This window comes from Notolabrus celidotus, chromosome 12 (assembly GCF_009762535.1).
Source record: "Notolabrus celidotus isolate fNotCel1 chromosome 12, fNotCel1.pri, whole genome shotgun sequence".
NCBI classification, from domain to species: Eukaryota; Metazoa; Chordata; class Actinopteri; order Labriformes; family Labridae; genus Notolabrus; species Notolabrus celidotus.
The window spans coordinates 12139022-12159795 of record NC_048283.1 but is presented as its reverse complement, the minus strand read 5'-3'; the positions used below and the strand labels follow the sequence as shown (position 1 = coordinate 12159795).

Here is a 20774-nt window from a genome sequence, read left to right as displayed (position 1 = left end):
CTGAGTTGTTGCACATTGAGTAACTGTTTCCTGACTTGTCCAATTCAGAACATTCACACTCACTCGCACACACACACACGGTGCAAGGTGCCGGTTTGTTGCCAAATCCTGAGATGAAGCAACATACCAACTGTTTTTATTTGCGTGTTTGACGCTGGCTGTGAAATTGTTTTGACATGATGCGAGTGTCGTTGATTCCCATCATTGATCTTTATGATGAATCTGAATGAATCATGTTTTTACTGGATGAGTGGATGGAAAACTCTGCTTTACTCATAGTGTGTGCCAGCCTGATCCCTCCCTTCTGCCAACCTGTACAGTCTTGTAAAGGTAGAAACCACCTAAACTGGTATTCACATCGATACGATGTACTTTATTGTCCCCGTAGGGACTGCTGCACATGTTACCTGCTCCTACAAAAATCACCACAATGACACAAGAACACATAGATAAATATGAAAAAGTACAATAAATAGTACACATTCATACAACACACAGCATACTCTTAAAGAGAGAGCACCATAACACTGTCCCAACCCTAACAGGCTATTTAATATTTAAAATTCTAATGGAGATTGGCTCAAAGGAGTTTTTAAAACGATTAAATTTACATTTGGGGACTCTGTACCTTCTTCCAGACGGTAAAAGTTCATACTTAGAGTGAAGGATGTGCAATGGGTCTCCAAGTATTCTCTGAGCCTGCCCAAGAACACACTGCTCATAAATGGCCTGAAGGGAAGGGTTGCCAGTCTTCCCTATGACCTTCATGGCAGTCTGCACCAGACGAGAGAGTTGGTTTTGAGCTGAACAGAGAGGTTACCATACCATGCTGTCATCCCATACCTAATAATACTCTCCAGTACAGCCTGATAAAACAAAAACGTAGCCTGCTGATTCACACCATACACCCTGAGCCGACATAAAAAGTACAATCTTTGCTGTATGCAGGAACACAGGTTATCAATGTGGGCCTCCCAGCTGAACGTAATATCCAGGTGGACGCCTAAATATTTGTAGGAGCCGACCTGACATCCACTGTTTCAACCAGTTGAGATTCATTGGTGTTTCTCTTTTGCAGCTCTCATTCCAGTAAGTCATCTAGAAACTCTCTCTCTTAGATCTGCTCCTTTTTTACTCATCAATTAACCGTCAATCTCGACAAATGTCATCAGACGTCACAAGACACTTGGAGTTGGTTTAAGGAGACTGATAGCAATTTGTTTACGCTGTATAACCTCACCGTCCAGTAGCATTAAAAAGTCCTGTATCAGTGCAGAATAACCCTTTTGATGTCATGTGATGAACTTCACTGTATGTTAGATCAAGCACTCCTTTCACATGGTTAAAGCGATGTGAAATTAGGCCTCTGGCTGCTTTATGAAGCTTGCAGAAGTAGAAAGAACATGATATTGTGTCGAAGAACAACCCCCAACACACACTGCTCCATGTAGCTCGCTCATTTGGCTCTGTAGAACAGCTTTAGTTGACGTCTGTGCCAAAAAGGTGCCTCAGGTTTCATTGGGACTTTGACCAGGGGGGCCCTGTTGCGACATCTCACATATGTAGGGGGTCCCTGTTTGCTAAATATTAAAACAGACTGGACATAGATATGTGGATGAATTGGCAACATTTGCCTTATGTTAGATTTTGTGTGTCAGATTATCACTTATACTTTGGTTCAGAGTTGGTTGTGTTTGAATGAGGTGTGCTTTCTGGTACCAGCTGTGCAGAACTTCTATCCAGATTTGATTTGATGTCTCTGTTAATTTTAGCATAATCTAAGAGGGCTGAATTTAGTTTGTTTACTCCTAAACATGCAGATGAAATCTTGTTGCTGTAGAGCTGGTCGATATTGAAAAAGATCTTATCATGATACAATTTTTCATATCAGTTGAGATCGATAATTATCACGATAAACATCAAATTATTATTTCAATTAAATTTAAAGGCAGCTTCATGAATCCCTCATTTTTGACGATGCTAACAGGAAGCAGGTATTTTGTGTAAGATGAGATTTTTGTGAAGTTACTATCCTTTAGCCCGCCTACCTCTTACCCTGTGACATGAAAGGCTATTCAATGCCGTCTTCTTCTTCTGTCCAATGTTAGGTGGCAACTAGGGATGTCATCAATTAAACAAGTAATGATTAATTGATTTTTGGGAACTTACTTGAACACATTTTTTTGTTTCGATTTTCTATCATGTGGAACAAACATCATGTGGTCTCACATTTTGTTCAGCTATCAGGGGGGTGTTTTAACTTTAAAGTGTGTTTCGATGTGAATCAGCTGACTGAAGTTGTTGCGCACAGCGGAGACACTCAGCTGGGGGCTGTGGCTGAGTGACAAGTCTCCACAAGCGCTTTTTTTCTCCACCGCCGGACTGATTATGACCCGGTTACGTTCCGGCTGACACCTGACCGTGTTCACATGCTTATTTTTCTCAATAAGAACGAGTAGACAGAAAACTGCACACTGTGAGTCTAAAATATGTTTCTGTTCAGTTCCCTTGTTGAAGTCTGAGCCTTCACTGATACAACTGTAAGTCCGCAGAGATTATGAGCCTGCTCCACACGTTGATATTCAGCGTGTTTAACGTTTTGAACACCTCAATACAATCCTTAGATATTCAATATGGTCCGTTATATACATTGTGTCGTGAAGGAAAATTTGATTCAGGGAAAAAAACGCATTTGGCTTTCTTTTTGACATGGAAAATGTTTACGTTCTTTTTTTAATGATTAATCGATAACTAATTGTTAACATTTCCAAAAATCGACCACGGAAAATACTTGAAATTTGCATCCCTAGTGGCAACTAGCGTTTAAGGCACATTAGCGACCCCTGCCTTTTCAGTGATTGGGGGATGTTATTACAGGTTTAAATATAAAACATTTGTATCGAACATTTGTTGTATTTATATTGAGAAAAATGTAATCACGATAATAACCATTATCTATTTATCGCCCAGCTCTAGTTCACAGTATTCAGTTATCCCTCCATAAACTTTTACTGTGAAAAACTGAGTGAAAATATTTGTACAGAGAAATAACTCGCCTGGTAGTGAATGGAAGGGATTGTCCCCAGTAAAATAAGAGGGTGAGCATAGACAAACAGGAATATAAGAAGGGAGGTAATGGCTGAAAAGTCTATTTATGCAAAGTGTGTGTTTGTGTGTGTGTGTGTGTGTGTGTGTTTGTGTGTGTGTGTGTGTGTGTGTGTGTGTGTGTGAGTGTGAGTGTGAGTGTGAGAGACAAGTCATCCAGCTGATAAATGTCAGGGTGTTGTGATTCTTCCCTGCAAACTGAAATTGCCTCTCCCATTACTCTTCCTGAATGGCAGGTAATAGCAGAATAATTGTGCGATAAGGCCTCCATTATTTCTTTGACCCTCAGAACTATATTTCATTCTAGCATTGAAATGGCAACCTCTGCTCCACATCCCGAGACGCCGCTTTGGGCAAAGTTTGCGGTTAGGTGAGCGCTAAGTCCAGAGTCGTCTGATGTCATTTGCGATTTTCAAAAGATATACATGATCTAATGGAAGATGATCAAACACAGCAGAGTCTTTCTTTAAGAGTAATTTTGAACTGATTATTATCTTCCATCCCTCTATGGCAGCTAAGTACACATTAGTCCTGCAATATGAACGCTTAGCACTTCTCAGTAACTGAATATGTCTGTCTTCCTTGTATCCACTGCGGGTTATTAGAGTTGCATAAGTAAATAAATCTAGATTAAAAAACTGAACAAATTATAAGCACATGTATTACTTTTATTAATTTGTTAATTTATATTTTATTCTATTTTATCTTAGGAAATAAAAAAACACATAAATGAACAAATAAATAAGACATCATTGTAATTATTTTATTTTATTTACTTCTGTACATGAAGAGTTAATTTGCAGAATTTTTTTTAAAAAATGTTTCAAAAAACTTTTTTTCTATTACTAGCTTTAGGTATTATCAATCAATTGAAGTTGGGTTGCTTTGACTAATAATACCTTTATTTATTTGTATAGCACTTTTCAATACAAGTAACAAAGTGCTTCACATAATAATAAAAACACAATAAAAGCAGAGAAGCAATAAAAGCAAACAGACAGTAAAAGCAGAGATAAAATGTTAAAGATTAAAATAAATTCACAAAATAAAAGCTTTACGATAAAAGTGTGTCTTGAGTAATGAAATAAAATGAGGGACTGACTCTGCAAGTCTGATTTCCTTTAAGTCAAAATGACATTACTAATCAGAGGTATCTTTAAAAAGTAACTTAAAATTCTATATTAAAAAGACATTTGTTTTTTGAAAATTTATAAAAACAGATATCTGTTTTTGCAAATTAACTCTTCATATATTTATTTTTAATATATTCTTTGAAATGCCTATTAATTATGTATTTTCTATGTTTTCTGAATATTCAATTTCTCATTTATTTATTTTTAATTGATTTCATTTGTTTCTTTGTTTTATGTAGTGTATCAAAACCTAGGCAGAAAGACCAATTAAGGCCATATGATTGACAGTTCTGACTTACTAGGAATTAAAAAAAAGTAAAAAGGAGAAAAACAAGTAAGAAATAAAGAAATCAAGAGAATATTTTTTTTAAATCAGAGAAAAACGTACTGTACTTGAAAATGCATAAATTAAATATATATAGTTTGGTTAAAAAAACACAAATAAATGAACAAATGAATGTGACACTTCAAGATTCTTTTAGCACACACTCATGTCAGTCTGTAATTATTTTTTATGGCTGCCTCCCCCCGCCCATAATCTCTCATGTTCATATCGGTCAGGAAAGTACAGCTGTGTCTGTTTTCTCTCCTTTATTCTTTCTCTGCATGCCCTCTCCCTCTTCTCCCGTGTTCTTTGTCTCTCAGCGCGCCAGTCACCCTATACAGTAAGTACCAGCTGGTTCCCTGACTTGGTGTTGTGGAAACATAGGTCTCAGGTGGCAGGCGAGCTCAGTTCCAGCAGCAGGAGTCCATCAGGGACATGGCGGTGCTGGATCTTTTGTTATGCTGCAATAAGGCAGAGATATAGGCACACTTGATAAACACACACAGCTGTATACCTCCCTTTGGGACTCTTATGTGAGTGTGTTTATGTTTTTTCGTCAGTGTATGACTAATCTTGGTTTGTTCCCAGCAGCATGACGTGAGCAAAGGGGCCTCTGCCTTCTCCTCCTGCTCCATGCGTGTCTGCCGAGATCTCTGCGGATTTTGGCTGCTTAGCTCGGATTTACATCATTTAATTTCAAGGCTTGCTTAACACGTTTCAATCAATGAGCCTCTATTCGCCTGGCTGTGCGGGATTAGTTAATAGAAGTGAGAGAACATTTTGTAGGATATATCTCATGATATCCCACCTGGGCTGGTGTAGTGTCGACATGCTGATAAAGAGTGTGGTCATGGTGCAGAATAGGGATCAGGCTGCTCCTTTTTATGCTTGCAGTTCAAGATAGCAGCTAAGTTTTGAGCACAGCAGGAATAATGGCAGTGTCTGAAACTGAACTACAGCATGCATTGGGGTCAGAAAGGCGGCATGATTAATGGTGAGATCAATGGGTGTTAATGGGATACAAGCTCAGTCTGATGAAAGGGGAATTTTCCTGTTGTACCTTCTCTAATGCAACTCTTTTCCTCTGTCATAGTAATGGACACCAAGGCAGTGTTTGCTGCCCTGTACAGCGTGTGCGAAGAAAATGCCACGTTCTTCTCAGGAGGAGCCAAAGGGTCGCAGGGCGATGCAGCGCGGCGCCTGGTGGAGACCATGAAGCTGATCCAGGAGCATGCGCGCAGTCTAGAGCCTGTCGTCTCCGGCTTTGCTGCTGTTTACCATCACTTTGACTTTGACCCTCATATACCTGCCAACGGCTATCGCTCCCTGGTCAAGGTAGGCTGTGGGATGTTTTGAAGTCTATGTGTGTGCAGATAGTAAAGTCTTGGAGTCTTGTGTCTGTCTTCTCATATCAGCTGAGTTCAGCTTTGAGAAAGTAAGCCCTCATACCGCAACACATTTTTATCAATATTCTGCCCACACTGTGAGAAATGGCTCAGCAGCCCCTGTGTGCCATTATATTGCTTTGTTTCAAGGTCAGTCCATTTGTTTTACAGATTGATTTTATGTTGCAAATCAGGTTAGATAAATCCCTCCAGCTGGAGAATATCCAACCCAACTGTACTCACTGTCCTTTATCTTCTACAGTTATTGATGAAACATCATGACCTTCAGTAGTTGCAGCCCACCACAACTGAATGAGTCTAGCAGGGCAGTAAATGAATGCTGCTCTGTTTTCAAGCCTCCAAATTTCTACATTTATAATCCTTCTCATCCCCACACTGCAACTTTGACTAATCTGTAACACTGAGGTGAAGCAGTGAGCATTTCACATGCTTGCATTCTGGCCTGTTATCATACACCTCTTTTTCTTCCTTCCCCCATCAAGCTTAATAACTTAATCTTCAGTCAATTCAAGCAGACCCAAAACACATATAATTAAAAATAATCAAAGAAATTTTATTCTCTCTGTTAAAGCAGAAAGTGTCTCTTTACATTTCCATCTTTAAAAAGAGATTCATATTTATCAAATTAAGTCTCTATCAAGTCAAGCCAACTCTGGTGTATAGAAAATGCAGCACAGCAAAGGTAGATGTTTCCAAATCATCCAAATTCACTGTCATTATCTTTATACTTCTTTAGTTGGTGCGCTGCTGCTTACTCCACATCATCCAGAAGGGGCGCTACATAACCTCAAACCGCCGCAGCATCTTCTTCCGGACAGCACACAACGCGGGGGAGATGGAGGCCTACTGCAACGCTCTGTGCCAGCTGCGAGCCCTCCTTTACCTGGCTCAGCGCATGCTACACGACAACAGCCATGGCAACCTATTTTTTCAAGATGAAAGCGGCCTCAGCGAGAGCTTCGTCCGTGAATACTCCTCCATGCACAAGGGGTGCTTCTACGGCCGTTGCCTTGGCTTCCAGGTGAGATAAAGTTCAAAGTTCAAAGTCTTCTTTATTGCTCCCCTCTATCTGTCTTTCAAGACCCAACTCAGTCGAGGCATGATGGCTGTCTAACATGAGTCTGGTTCTGCCTGAGGTTTCTGCCTGTTAAAAGGAAGTTTTTCCTCACCACTGTAACTAGCTAAATACTGCGATGTGCAATGCTCATGATGGATTAAGGTGGGGTCAGACTGAGTCTTACCCTGTCTTGGTGTTGGGTCTCTGTTCATAATTTGACATAGTGTGGTCTAGACCTCCTATGTTTGTAAAAGCGTCTTGAGATAACGTTTGTTGTGATTTGGCGCTATACAAATAAAGATTGATTGATTGATTGATTGATTTATTGTCAAAAACTGCAGTATGCACCAGACATAGAGAGGATTTGATTTTAGGTTTCTCTCTCAGACCCTAGCAATGACAACAACAGATAAATATAGGAAATAGCTAAGTTAAGTCTGTGAAGGGGGCACTATGGGAAGAGGAGGCAAAACAGGTAGAGAGTTCAGCATCCTGCCTGCCTGCCTGATGGATAAAACTGTCCCTCAGTCTGCTGGTTCTGGCCCAGACACTGCGTTATCTCCTTCCTGATCGCAACAGGCTGAAGAGGCTGTGAGACGGGTGGGAGGGGTTGCCTGCCATGCGACAGAGTAAATAGATACTAAGTGTATCATTACTTAAAGTGGTGAAAATTCAGCTGCTGTAGGAATCAGATGAAAAATGAAAGGGTAACATCAAATCTGCAAACTCTCCTTTAAATCATCCAAACAAGCAACTGAATGTACTCACGTTTCCAATTCTGGCAAAAGTACCCCCAATCTTGTGGTCCATACAACATTCTGCCTCTCCTGATGTTTCTATAGTTAGTATTAGGGCTTGTCATGCACAGAGCAAAGCTCCTCACATAAGGCACAGTCTCCTGTAGCCTATCAGCCAAAGGGTATTCATTAAAAAAAAAAAGTGACATGCTGATGTTAGAAGAGAGAAACAATTTTTGTGCCAGTCACCGGGTGCTCGTATAACCCTCTTCATTACACCCGTGTCTACAGGGATAGATAATAAAAAGGGGGAGAGTGAGGTAAGAAGTGTAATAAGTAAAGGCCAGGAAAGTAATACTGAGGCAAGGATGACTCCTGCTGCTCAGACCTGCAGGTAAAATGTAGCGCGTAAAGGATTTGATTGTGCAGCCATAGTGTCTGTTCTCAGTTGAGCTTAACGAGAGAGGCTGAACCCTCAGTGGACCGAGGTCAAAACCAAACTAAAGGGAAAAATGATGAAACCTCTCCACTGCAGTCGGCATCAATTTATAATGTCTCATACTCCTCTGATATTCTGATATCCCATCATCTGTTTCTCTTACTGTATTTGAATACCTGTTTTAATATCTTGTTTCCTAAGTGCCGTTGATATTAGTTGCTTTTATTCTAAGTCTTTTACTGAGTTTATTTCTTCTTTGTCCCCCCCCCCCCTCCTAGTTCACTCCAGCCATCCGACCCTGTCTACAGACCATCGCTATCGGGCTTGTAGCCTTTGGAGAGAACTACAGACGGCATCAGTCAGGAATAGGTCAGCACCGGTCTGTCTGCAGCTGTACCCTCTCATCATTCAGCCACTTCATTCTCATTCATAGGCCATACTCATCCCCACGCCTCTTCTACATTGCTCCTTGGCCCCCTCACTGTGTACCTTTTGATGTTGTGTTTAGATTTCGAGATGCTCTTTCATCCCTTGGATTCTCCAGGGCTAGCCGTGATGCTTCTTCTATATTTCAGAGTGTTTTGAACATGCACACCGTTATGGACAGAGGCAGGGATCGGAGAACATGCACTATTATAAACACGGTCTCAACATACATGCACACGCACACATGATATTTGGCATTGAAAGGGAATCATTTAACTCTTGTGGTTTCTTGTGCTCTCTGCTGCACTACAGCGGAGGCACCTGGTATTGCACCATACGGTGAGTGTACTGGAACCCTCTCTCCCCTTCATCATAGTCCTCTGTGGTGACCTCAGGCTATGAGACTGTGTGAAAGAGTTGCTTCTGTCTTGCAGCTTCTTTTATCTGAACAGTTTAGCATACAGCTCTGTTAACTGCTTCAGCTCTCTTGTGCCTGTGTTGTAGTTTATAGATTGAAGTTGTAGCTATCTGAGTGTGACTCTCTTTCCTTTTCTTCACTGCACATCCCTGATTTATTGCAGTGGTATGAAACCAAGTCATTTCCTTGATATTGATCCGTTCCAACATAGCAGTAACATAGTAGAGCAGACACCCCCTACATGAGAGTATGATTATCGTGCTGTGAGTGCATTAAGGCTGATTCACAGTGGTGCTTTACTGTAGCTGCTTCTTTGAGGTTTGCTGTGTTGTAGCACCCTGAATCTTCTAAACAGACATTCTATCTGGTGTTCAATCCTTCCACCTTCCATCTTTTGCATTCTCACTAAGCGTATGTTTTCAAAAGTTTTTGTTTTATGTCCAAGGGTGCAGGCCCGCTCTGCAGTTTTGATGTTCCTACTCTTTCTGACTTTGTGAAATTACTTTTTTATTGCCCTGTTATTGAACTTTTGCCTGCCAGTCATTTTTTCAATTCCATTTTTCTCCCTCTTCAACCATACACATCATCACCCCTCCTCCACCCTCCACCCTCCATCCTTGTCGTTTTTATTTCTAACCATATTTCATTTTTTTCATTAAATTGTCTCAGGAGTACCCGGCCTGTTAGTACACCCTTCTCATTTTGTCGTCCTTTATCCCTTTCTCAGGTGTAGCAGCCAGCTCTTTCTTCAACTCAGGAAAGTACGCTATCGATCCAGAGTTGAGAGGGGCAGAATTTGAACGCATCACCCAGAACCTGGACGTCCACTTCTGGAAATCCTTCTGGAACATCACCGAGACTGAAGTCCTCTCAGTGAGTCGACTGTTAATGCATCTTGTTAACACACACTCGCTATCTGTGAGCTATCAGTAGTCTACAGATGTCACCACTGATCCATGCACAAAGATAAGTGCTCTGCCCTGTTTTAATTTAAAAATTGTTTCAGGGATATTTTACTTTCCTCTGGTAAAAGTACCTTGTCTATCATTATGCATTTTGGCCCACAGGCCGCTGGTAATAATAGAGTGGAATTCAATTTATTCAATGATTCATGATTTATTCATCCGGTTTCTCTTTCTCTCCAGTGGCCTGCCTCGCTCTGTAACTTGCACTCTTTCTCTTTTTCTCTCTGCCTTCTGTCCAACACTTTCTCTCTACTGGTCCATAGCGTTCTCACTTTTTCTCCATTATCTCCCTCCCTCCCTCCAGAGTCTTGCCAGTATGACATCCACTACTGTCAAGGTGAACCGGGCCCTTTCTGTACCCCCCATGGCCTTTGACCTCCCCCTGGCGGCCAATCACAAAGCATCTGTAACTATCACTCCACCGTCAGCGCACCTCGGGCCCGCTCCTGTTCAGATGAGGCTCATCTCTTATGACTTGCGTGAAGGACAGGTACTGAAATTACTATTCTGCTCACTCCAAAGTGCCACAAGTGAAAAATGCAACAAAATAAAAAAGCTTCATTATTTTCTATTTTATGCAACACCAGACTAGTTTTTGTATTTACTGAGTGCTTGTTTCACACTGACTCCTTGTACCTTATCTAAATATTTCCTGTGTGACCTTGTTTGTTTTAGTTTCCTCGTCTGTTTCTTTTTAAACTATGTGTATTTACCTCCCCTACAAGTTATTCAAATGTTCAAACTATATGTAAAACATCTCTTGAATTTCTTGTTAGAGTACAAGAAAGCTTTGACTCATCCTCATAGATTTAATCCCTCTTATTATCTCCCCCTCTCCTTCTTACTCTGTCATAAAGTATCACTCAAGGTATCACTCAAGGTATCACTCATCTCCCTCCTCCCCACTTCCCTGACCACATTCTCTCAAGAGACTCCTTCTCTTCTCCCCGAGCTTGTTCTCCTCCTTACTTTGCAGGCCTGGCACTAAACCAAGTGCCATCAACAAACACTTTAAGCCATTGATCACGCTCCAGCAACACAAAAGTGTCCTTTTTACTGTTGCTAAATACGAGCTTGCATCAGCGGAAGCCCTCCCTCTCAGACACCGCTCTCCTTCCTCCTTGTTTCTGTAAATGAATGAGAATTAGTGTGCGTTCATGCAGGCGCAGGAAATGCTGGCAGCAAGCTGCTGCAGAACAGCTAGTTAATCCCTCTCTCAAAGGAGGCCTGTTGCGAACACTAGCAATGGCATATAATAACAATGAAAACAAGGCTTTGTTTGCACTGTACACAGCATGTGAACATCTATCAGAATAATGCAAACAGTGCTGTCTGTCATCATGTCACTGTCATCATGGGATGTTTTTGGAGTGTTTGACCAAATCATCTGATTTTGTTTACTTTTCTGTGAAACTTGAAATCCTCTTTTTCCGTCTCTCTCTCCCTCTCTCTCTCTTCAGGACAGCGAGGCTCTGCTATCTCTCTCACGCGCGGAGGGGGGCTCCATCTCTCTATCGCTGGGGCTGAAGACCAAACGCCTCCCCCCATCCCCCTGTCTCCTGATCCACTTCCATGGTGGAGGCTTTGTAGCACAGACATCCAAGTCCCATGAGGTGAGATTGGAATCTTCAATCACAGACTAGTTTTTCCTAACTTATAAAAAGCCACACATTTCCCCTCCCCTTGGAAGAAAAACTGGATCAGAAAGACTATGCATGCTTGTACCAGGTTATATTTTGACTATAATCCACCAGTTTTTGATAATTACAATGAAACAAAAATGCAAAGAAACAAGACATCGCTACAACTCTATCATTAGACATCTGACTCAACTCATAGAGCCATCACAACAGTGATCATGTAGTGAGTGAGTCATTCACTTCCCTAAACCTTCAACTTCTTCTCAGTGATTGAACCCCAGCTAATTTAAGCTTTGGCAGTGTAGAAGAAGAGAGGTTACCAGTTAATGTGGTCGTTCATTTTTGTATTGATTCCTCCCTGAGTTGCCTTCTTAACTTGTTATATTCACACAAAGCTCTCTGTTCTTTTTAATATCAATCATTTAGACCTAAATCCAGAATTCCCTTCATCGTCGTCTCACCTTTTTTATTTTTTACATACTGAGGAGGAGAGTATGACCTACATGTATTTTAATCTGCTTGAAAAGAAGAGGGACACACAATTAAACCTAGGCCTCATGGGAAATATTATATTGGATTTGTATTTTTTTTCCAATTATCTTTTTATTCATTTTCAACATTTTATAACATACAAGACGAAAAACAAACACGAGAGGAAAGTCAAAAGAAGAGGGGAAAAAGAGGAAAATATAAATAAATAAATAAAAATAAAACAAATTAAAAACATTTTGTAAAACACAAATATGTACATTATAATAAGTACAAATAATAAGTGCAAGTACATAAACCATGGTCATATTACGTTGTCTTTTTGTACTCAGAGTCCAAGCATGGCCAGCCATGCTGGGTGGATGTCAGAGGTCCATAAGCGGCTGCCAAACTTTTAGGAAAACATCTCCTTTGTTTTCCAGAGTGTATGTGCGTTGTACCAGACGTAAGGTTTCATTCAAAGTTTGTTCGAACAGGTTAAATGTAGGGGGTCTGTGCTGATTCCATCTGAGAAGGATACATTTCTTCACTATGTAGGATATCATAGCAATCCTCTTCGTATGTGTGGGATCCAGTGTTTTGTTCAATTCTGTACCAAAGAGATAACATATTGGTGTACAGTCCAGCGAGGTCCCCACAACCTTGACAGTCAGGTCATGTACCTGGATTGTATTTTTGTCATTGCTCTAGACTTTATTCAAAGACTTTCCAATTCATTCCAGTGTGTAGAATGTAGGGGAAGTGTTGTACCTGTTGTGGGTTCATCTCAAGTTGTTCCCTTGCCTCTCCTTGTTGGTCCTACGCCGATCTAGTCATCTTCAGCTGTGTGCAATCTTTACATAGCATCAGCCTACTTGCAGCTACCACAAGACAGGACTCTGTGAAATTGCCAAGGACATGGGCATCCTTGATCTGCAGCAGTGTAGCAACCAGTGGATGAGAAGGAGCAATCAGAGAAGAGAGTGAGCTGGGCTGTCATGTTGAATTAACACGGAACTGTACAACCCTGCAGAGAAAGATTACCCCGGGCACTAATGGAAGCGTTGTCAGACTATCCTTCCTTCCTCTTCTTCTTCTTCTTCTTCTTCTTCTTCTTCTTCTTCTTCTGGGCTCTCTGTTTTTTTAAATACCCTCTCTCTCAATCTTTGGAATACCTTACAGAATCCTTTTTTTTTGTCACTCAGTGTCCTTCAGTGGCGGGAGCTTTTTAGTGCCCTCGGTGCTCAATGATGCTGAGATCACAGGGGTGGATGCGCTGGCATCTGTGCATTAGGCAATTTGGACACGGACCACACACACACGCACACACCCACACAGTGTTTGGCCAGCAGAGGTTTACACTTTCAGATTAACTGCGCTGCCTGTCTAAGAATGAGCAGGACTGCAGCTCTCATTAATTCCTGCTACGAGAACAGATCTGGGACTCTCTGAATTGGTGTGAGAGGTTTTCTTTGTGTAGATGTGTGTAGAAGAAGCATTTCCTGAGTCATGTAAAATTAGCTAGCTATGTACCCAGATCAACAACACACACAAACACACACACACACACACACACACACACACACACACACACACACACACACACACACACACACACACACACACACACACACACACACACACACACACACACACACACCTCGTCTCTGCTTGTTGGGCGGTTTCTTGTGAGTCCATACCTTTTTATGCAGACGGATGATAAACTAACTAACTGACGGTCCTGCACATTGACTCAACCACATCTTGACACTAATTCTAGCCTTGCAACAATGGCTCTTTCTCATACACAAGTGCACACACTCACACCTTTGGCCTATCTTTGCTGATTCCATCCCCACACTGACATGATCAGTGCATGAGCGGCATGCACGCTTGTCATGTCGTCATTCTCACTCTGAGATGTATTATGACAGGTTGGGCCTTAAGACAGCACAGCTGACTGCTGAAGCTGTTCCTTTGATTATTATTTTTTATATTGACTCACTGGTCGGCGAGCCGTCATACAAGCAAACACACAGACACACTGTACTTTTTCCTGGCATTGTGATTGGAGGGCTGGCGGTGAAAGCGACAGCGCTGTCACAGCTCGTCAGAAACCTGTTGAGAGAAGATAAAGACAGAGGAGAAAGGATGAATGCATTGTGGAAGGAATAATTATTTTTCATGACAAGTTTCGATGCCTTTCTCCTATTTCAAGGTCAGTGCAATTCAGCTGTGAAGTCGAGTACTTGCCTTAGGTTGGCATCAGAATAGTAAACACAGCTTGACTGTGGAGGAAAGAAAAAAGGGAGACACTCAGCACTTTGAATCCCTGTGAATCCACAACCATCCCACCTCCTTGTCTTTGTCCTTTTCCCCCCCAGCAAACTGGAACATGTGGTGGCCACCTGTTATGACTGTGTACAAAGATGGGGAACGGAGGTGCCAGTGAGGGCAATGCTCATTCTCTTTGTCTAGACAGTAATCCTGAAAGCAGACAGATGAAATCAGAAGGACTTATAATTTTTTATCCTCCTTTCTTTAACGTTAACACCCACGCGTCTCTCTCCCACCACATTTCTTTGTCTCTCCGTCTCACTGCCTCTGTGTTTTATTGTTGCTGCTGTTGTTCTCATAAATTTAACAACACATTATGTATTCACTGTGAAACTGATTGTTCTTTCCCCATCAGATGTTCACCCCTCTGTGTACCCTTGTATTCTTTCTTTTGCAGCCTTATCTGAAGAGCTGGTCCCAGGACCTCGGCGTCCCCATCCTGTCAGTGGACTACTCTTTAGCCCCTGAGGCCCCCTTCCCAAGGGCTCTGGAGGAGTGTTTCTACGCCTACTGCTGGGCTCTAAAAAACCACCATCTACTAGGTACACAGAGGCGGACGCTGTTTTATCTCCTCTGTACTTTGTCTAACAGTAATGAAAAAATATGCTCAGTTGAAATGATACATAAGGCAGGTAAAAGAAAGTGGTTTATTAGAATTAATGAGCATCTGTAAGTCCCCACTTACATTCCCCCATGCCTCCCGAGAGAATTCATTCATCACTTTGAAAGTAATCATGCTGCAGCACAATGTCTTGCAGCGTACCCCTTGTTCTGTATCATCCCACAAATTGTGATGCTTACAATGAACGCAGAAAAAAGGCGTCTCGTCTGTTCCGGGAACATCCGGCTGCTGAAGAACACCGTGTCAAATTAACAGTGATCGCAATGCATTATGTTAGTGTGAGAGTACAAGCAGACAATATGAGTGCCGTGAGGGAGACGGTGAGACAGAACTTCCTCTCTGTAGCCAAATATTCAGCAGTGGGACTGTAGAGAGAAAGGCACTGTAACTTGATGGTTGTCACACTGTCTTTTATTTTCACCGTCCCAGTGGGTGTTTTTTTTTTCAATCTTTCCACCTTTTATTAAGTGTTCCATTTCTCTGTTTTCCCTCAGAGCTATCATTGGTTCCTCTCCTCTTTTCCTCCACCCTATCATACCTGTCCTATTTTTATCTCCGCAGGTTGGACGGGAGAGAAAGTGTGTCTGGCTGGTGACAGTGCAGGAGGCAACCTGTGTGTAACGGTGACGATGCGCGCCACTGCCTTTGGTGTTCGTATGCCAGATGGCATCGTGGCAGCCTACCCGGCCACCCTGCTGACAGCCTACGCGTCGCCCTCTCGTCTGCTAACACTTATGGATCCCCTGCTGCCTCTCAGTGTGCTCTCCAGGTGTCTCAGCGCCTACGCAGGTAAGAGCGCGTGTTATTAAAAGAAACAAGCCAGGACTCTGTTTTGTCTGGCGAGTTTAGATCTGTTTTCTTCTATCTTTTTCTTTCAAGCAGTTCTGCATGCTCTGCCATCTGCTCCACATCAATCATGCACTTGATCTATTAGTCTGGACTTCAGTTGGTGATTTATTAACAGTAAATAACACCCACAGCTTCTTGTGTGGCATAAATGATATTTTCCCCATGCTGTAACAGTTATTTCTATGTTATTAATACACTCTAGTCTTTTAGATTAATTAATACAACACTTAAGCATGGCAAAAAGCCTGAAGTTTTTTTCCAATTCCAAAAACAGCTGAGTCATGAGCTAAACTGTTACAGTTTGAGCTTGAGGTCAATCAGCCCATGTCTGCACTGTCTGTTAATAGATTACAAGATTCAAGATTCAAGGTTTTTTATTGTCATACCAATACAAGCTGTCACATGATATGGGACGAATTTCCGTTTCTCAGGTCCCGTATGAAGCCACAAAGAACACACAATTAAAGGAAGACACTAGTAATAAATATAAAAATATAAGTACAAATATAAATATTGTGCATGGACTGATTGGGTTATTTATGTCATAGTGCAATTGCATATGCAAATGTACAGTGTGCAAGTTTTGAGGTAGTCCGTTTTATTGTACTGTTCATGTCAGAGTCTGTACAGCTGGGTGCGGACGAGACTACAGAGCACCACCAGAGTTCAGCAGTCTTACGGCCTCAGGAAAGAAGCTGTTCCTCACTATTACAATTAGACATTACAGTAGAATCGTCAACACCAAGGCTGCATCTTATCTGAGAAAGTAACTTGCAACAACTCAACCTGCAAACGCAAAGATTATACACAAAAAACACTCAAGCAGAAACCACGTTTGTGAATTATTACAGCTGAGAAAGAAGGTGAGGAACACTGAGTCAGTCAAATCTGCCAATTATGCTTTTCTTTCATTTTCCCCCCTTTTAATTATTGAATTAAAACACATATAATTTTCTATTCACTCATCCTGTCACTGCTCTATGTTGTCTTCTGTAAAACAAAATGTTGCATGGCAGCATATTTACGCTTTGCTTCTCAATCTTCCCTGATTCTCATCTTTACTTGATGAATAGGGAAGTCACTCTCATCTCTGTGCATCTGTCCTCCTCTTTCTGACTCTTCCGCCGCGTTTCCCCCTCTCCAGGCAGTGATCCACAGACGGAGACGCAGATAGAAAAAGTGAGCACGCTGAGCATGGTAAAAAGAGACACGGCACTGCTGCTGAGAGACTTCCGACAGGGAGCCTCAAACTGGATCCACTCTCTGCTGGATGCAAACAGAGCAACATCATCTCCTGGCACAGCTGCAGAGGCGCCACCAGGAGCCACTGGTACACCGGCTATTGCTTTTGTGCATGGATGTGTGTGTTGTGCGTGTTTGTGCAGTCAGGTGGCGACAGGAGATGAGACGTGGGCGATGAATGTGTTTTGCTTGGCTGCTTTTGAGTTCAAAGTTTTCTACAGATGCCATACTTTTCTGTCTTTGATTAAATGTATCCACTGAAAGTTCAGGTCAAACCACACTGAGTGATTGTGTTTGTTTTTACCGCCCATGTTTTTAGTTTTAATTGAGACGATTTATTTAAGTGTTATGATTGCAACAACATCAAATGCCCCTAAGTTCATTTAGATCCCATATGGAGGAGGTTGCAGTCATGGATCCTGTTTATTCATCATCAACTAACCAATTACGACTTTGTCCCACTCTGTTACGTAACACTCCTGTCTCTCCATTCATATCAATTCACCTCTTTGGAGCAGCAGGGCTTTGACAGTAATTGTTAATTGTCGCCACCGTAAATCTGGTGGCGAACCGTAATTTCCCTGGTGTCCCCTTAGCTAGGTGACACCCCCACAGCTGCAAGCCCAAACTAATGAGAATGTCATTGTTGGGTGTGCATTATTAAAAGGCCATCATGGCTCAGAGATGGTTCATTATTAAAGAGATGAGAGATTGCAAGCGCTTTGTGAAGAGACCAGCCACGACGACTCTTACAGCTGTGTTTTGACGGCTCAGGGCGGGAGGATGATATCACCATGACAGCACTGTTTGAATTTTCCTCCACCCACTTCTCCTCTCTTCTTCCTGATATATTCCAATTAGCATTTTAGGCTTTTAACTGTTGGCTGTCAACCAGAGGACGTATGATAAGTGGAATCTGTGGAAGAAGTGAAGTGCTTGTGTACTATCACTGCTGGTTTTTTTTCCTTGCGTCCTCCAGCTGCCATTGACCCGAAGCTAATTCAAGTGGCGTCTTTTTGAGTGGCATCTTTGTCCTTTTTTAGAGCATTTACTGTAATTAGTGTGTTTAGTTTTTACTTTTTAATGCACTCATTTTGTATTTAGATGTAACTTTTGCCAGATGTCTCTTAAATCACTCTGTTTCTCCTCTCTTCATCTCTCCTCTTAGGCACCGTGAGGAAGAGCATCTCAGAAGCCTCCATCTCCTCTCCTCACGCTGACCCCCCTGTACCCTCCGAGACCTCAGAATTCCCCACACGGAAATTATCTGTCAAGAGCCAGACTTGTCAGGACTTGGGATCCCACAGCAATTCCACCTCTCACAACTCACCGCCGCTGTCTGAGCGAGCCGTACGTCACGCTTCACCATGTTTACATTAAGATTAGCTTGCTTTCACTTGATGATCAGAGGAAGTAGAGAGTGTGTGAGATGTATGGGTTGAGCTGTAAGTGAGGATTCTTGTGGGAGTTAGATCAGGTGATGAGGGAAAGGTCAGTAAATTGATGATCTTCATAGTGCAAAGTGAAGAGATATTTCACCCGACTCCTATCAGTGATCCACTCATTCCTGCTTTCATACAGCTTGTATAAAAAGGATTTAGTGTGCCGTTGTAGACGTTTTTAAAAAACGAAGAAAACATCAGCAGCTAGATATTTTGGCCGTCTGTCACACAATGCTGCACACTTTGCTGTGATGTGCATGTTTAATGTATCTGAACTTAGTTGAGATTATGTCACCATACCTCAAACAGATTCCCCCTGAAAATGCTGACTGGATATCAAAACTTTCTGGTTTGTGCGTGTGCTGGCAAGGTACTGCAGATTATCCTCGGATGTATTTTCACACAGGCGGAGTGGATTAGTGACTTGCTTGGGAAAAATAGCAAGCAGAGGTGATGTAGGATTTTAAATTTGCTTTTCCTCCTTGAAACGAGGATTGTTCAGCCAAGGCTCTCCGGCACTGAGCCAAAGTATTTTGAACATTTTCACAAGGACAAAGTAGTGTGTGTGTATTTTAATCTAGTTCCCTGTCAGATATTTCTTATTTCTCGTATTTTTGACCGTGCCTTCTCCTTTTGACCACACAGTGCTGTCCAAACTCACTTGAATTATTTCCTATCTCTTATTTTATACAGCCAGAAGATGTGAGCTTCTACCTCACCAAGGATGCAGACCCCTGCTTTTCCAGGGACCTGTCATCAGTGGCTATACCGCCCCCTGCTGCAGAGGAGGGATCAGAGCTGGAGCACCCTAGGGAGTTCCCCTTGGGGTTTGAGCCTCTTCGCTCAATGCAGCTGGCTGAGATGAGGGTGGAGGTCTCTCCTGTCTTCAAGGATCCTTTCTGCTCTCCTCTTCTGGCTCCTGATAGCATGCTGAAAGGGCTTCCACCTGTGCACCTTGTGGTAAGAAGAAGCAGTTGACATCAAAGCAGGCAAAAATGCAAAGAATATGCTCACAACATTGATTTATTCCAACACATGTTGATTTTACTGCCAGTTTAAGGAGTGCCCTGATGAAGAAATAAATAAAACTCACTCATTAGTTAATCATTGAGATATTCTTCATTAACATGCTTTGCCTTTGGCAGATTTGAAGGTTGAATCCTTTTGTTTTAAGTCCATTTTTGGGCTTATACGCCTTTATTCAGAGAGAGGATGGTGGATAAATTAGGAAGCTGGGAAGAGAGGGTGTAGCATGACAAGCTGCGAACAGCTGGAGTCAAACCTGGATGACTATATCCTCTGTAAATGGGGCATGCGATTTAACTGCAAGGCCAAACCAGCCCCCATGAATGAGTTATGATTTCTTTATTGAAGATAATTCAAACAATAAAAAGCAGAATCAAGCAGTACATACTAAATATCAGACCCACTCATGCTCTTCTGTGGACATATATCATAGCCCGGGGAAAGGCTGCTGGTAATATTACTGTAGCTGTTTAAATTAATGCTCCTTCTGTGTTTATCACTTGTATTAATATCAATGGGAGAAGTTTTATCCGTGGAGTCCTCCAACTCTTCAAAACAAATGAACTCAGTAATAACAAAAAAGAGAAAAGGATGACCGTGTGGTGCTAGTTGATTTGCTTTTTGCATTTTCTTCCTTTAATTTGCTCATTGTTCGAGGAAGAGGAGAGGAGTCACTTTCATTATTACTCCTGCACTCTGTGTCTCTTTCATAATAGACACCCCCTTCATTCACTTGTAGCTCAAACAATGTTTTGTAGTGAGGAAGTGGACACGTACTCCACCTGTAAGCAAAAAAAGCAGGATGTCAAGGTCGTACTGACTCTGCAGTCCAAAAGGCCGTCTGACTGATCTGTCAGGTTTGTCATCATACACACATTTGATCCTTTTTGATCCTTCTTTTAAATATTCCTGTTAAGATCATTTAATGGCTTGGTCCTGTTTAATATGATTGACAGAACATGGTTAAAAACACGTAGGTTGAAGTGCAGTGTCAAGCAGCACTTTAAAGAGCCACTTGCAGCCGTCTATATTTAGTTGACTTTAGGAGAAAATTGATCGTTCCCATGTTTCTTTCAAGTTGTGAGCTTATCATACTTGTGTTTGAGCATCCAAGAGCAGACCAGGATTGTTTGGTAT

The 20774-nt window shown here is 41.9% G+C and overlaps 1 protein-coding gene across 1 annotated transcript in view; it reads left to right on the top strand.

Annotated features, from left to right (window-relative positions):
* Positions 1 to 20774, top strand: part of lipeb (lipase, hormone-sensitive b) — a 35096-nt gene that overhangs the window by 9716 nt on the left and 4606 nt on the right. The window contains exons 2-12 of the mRNA XM_034698094.1: positions 5657 to 5898; positions 6706 to 6990; positions 8481 to 8571; positions 9774 to 9919; positions 10316 to 10501; positions 11472 to 11624; positions 14854 to 14998; positions 15640 to 15867; positions 17072 to 17257; positions 18338 to 18519; positions 19305 to 19571. Of these exons, the coding sequence (XP_034553985.1) occupies positions 5657 to 5898; positions 6706 to 6990; positions 8481 to 8571; positions 9774 to 9919; positions 10316 to 10501; positions 11472 to 11624; positions 14854 to 14998; positions 15640 to 15867; positions 17072 to 17257; positions 18338 to 18519; positions 19305 to 19571 (2111 nt within the window). The remainder of the gene's footprint in view (positions 1 to 5656; positions 5899 to 6705; positions 6991 to 8480; positions 8572 to 9773; positions 9920 to 10315; positions 10502 to 11471; positions 11625 to 14853; positions 14999 to 15639; positions 15868 to 17071; positions 17258 to 18337; positions 18520 to 19304; positions 19572 to 20774) is intronic.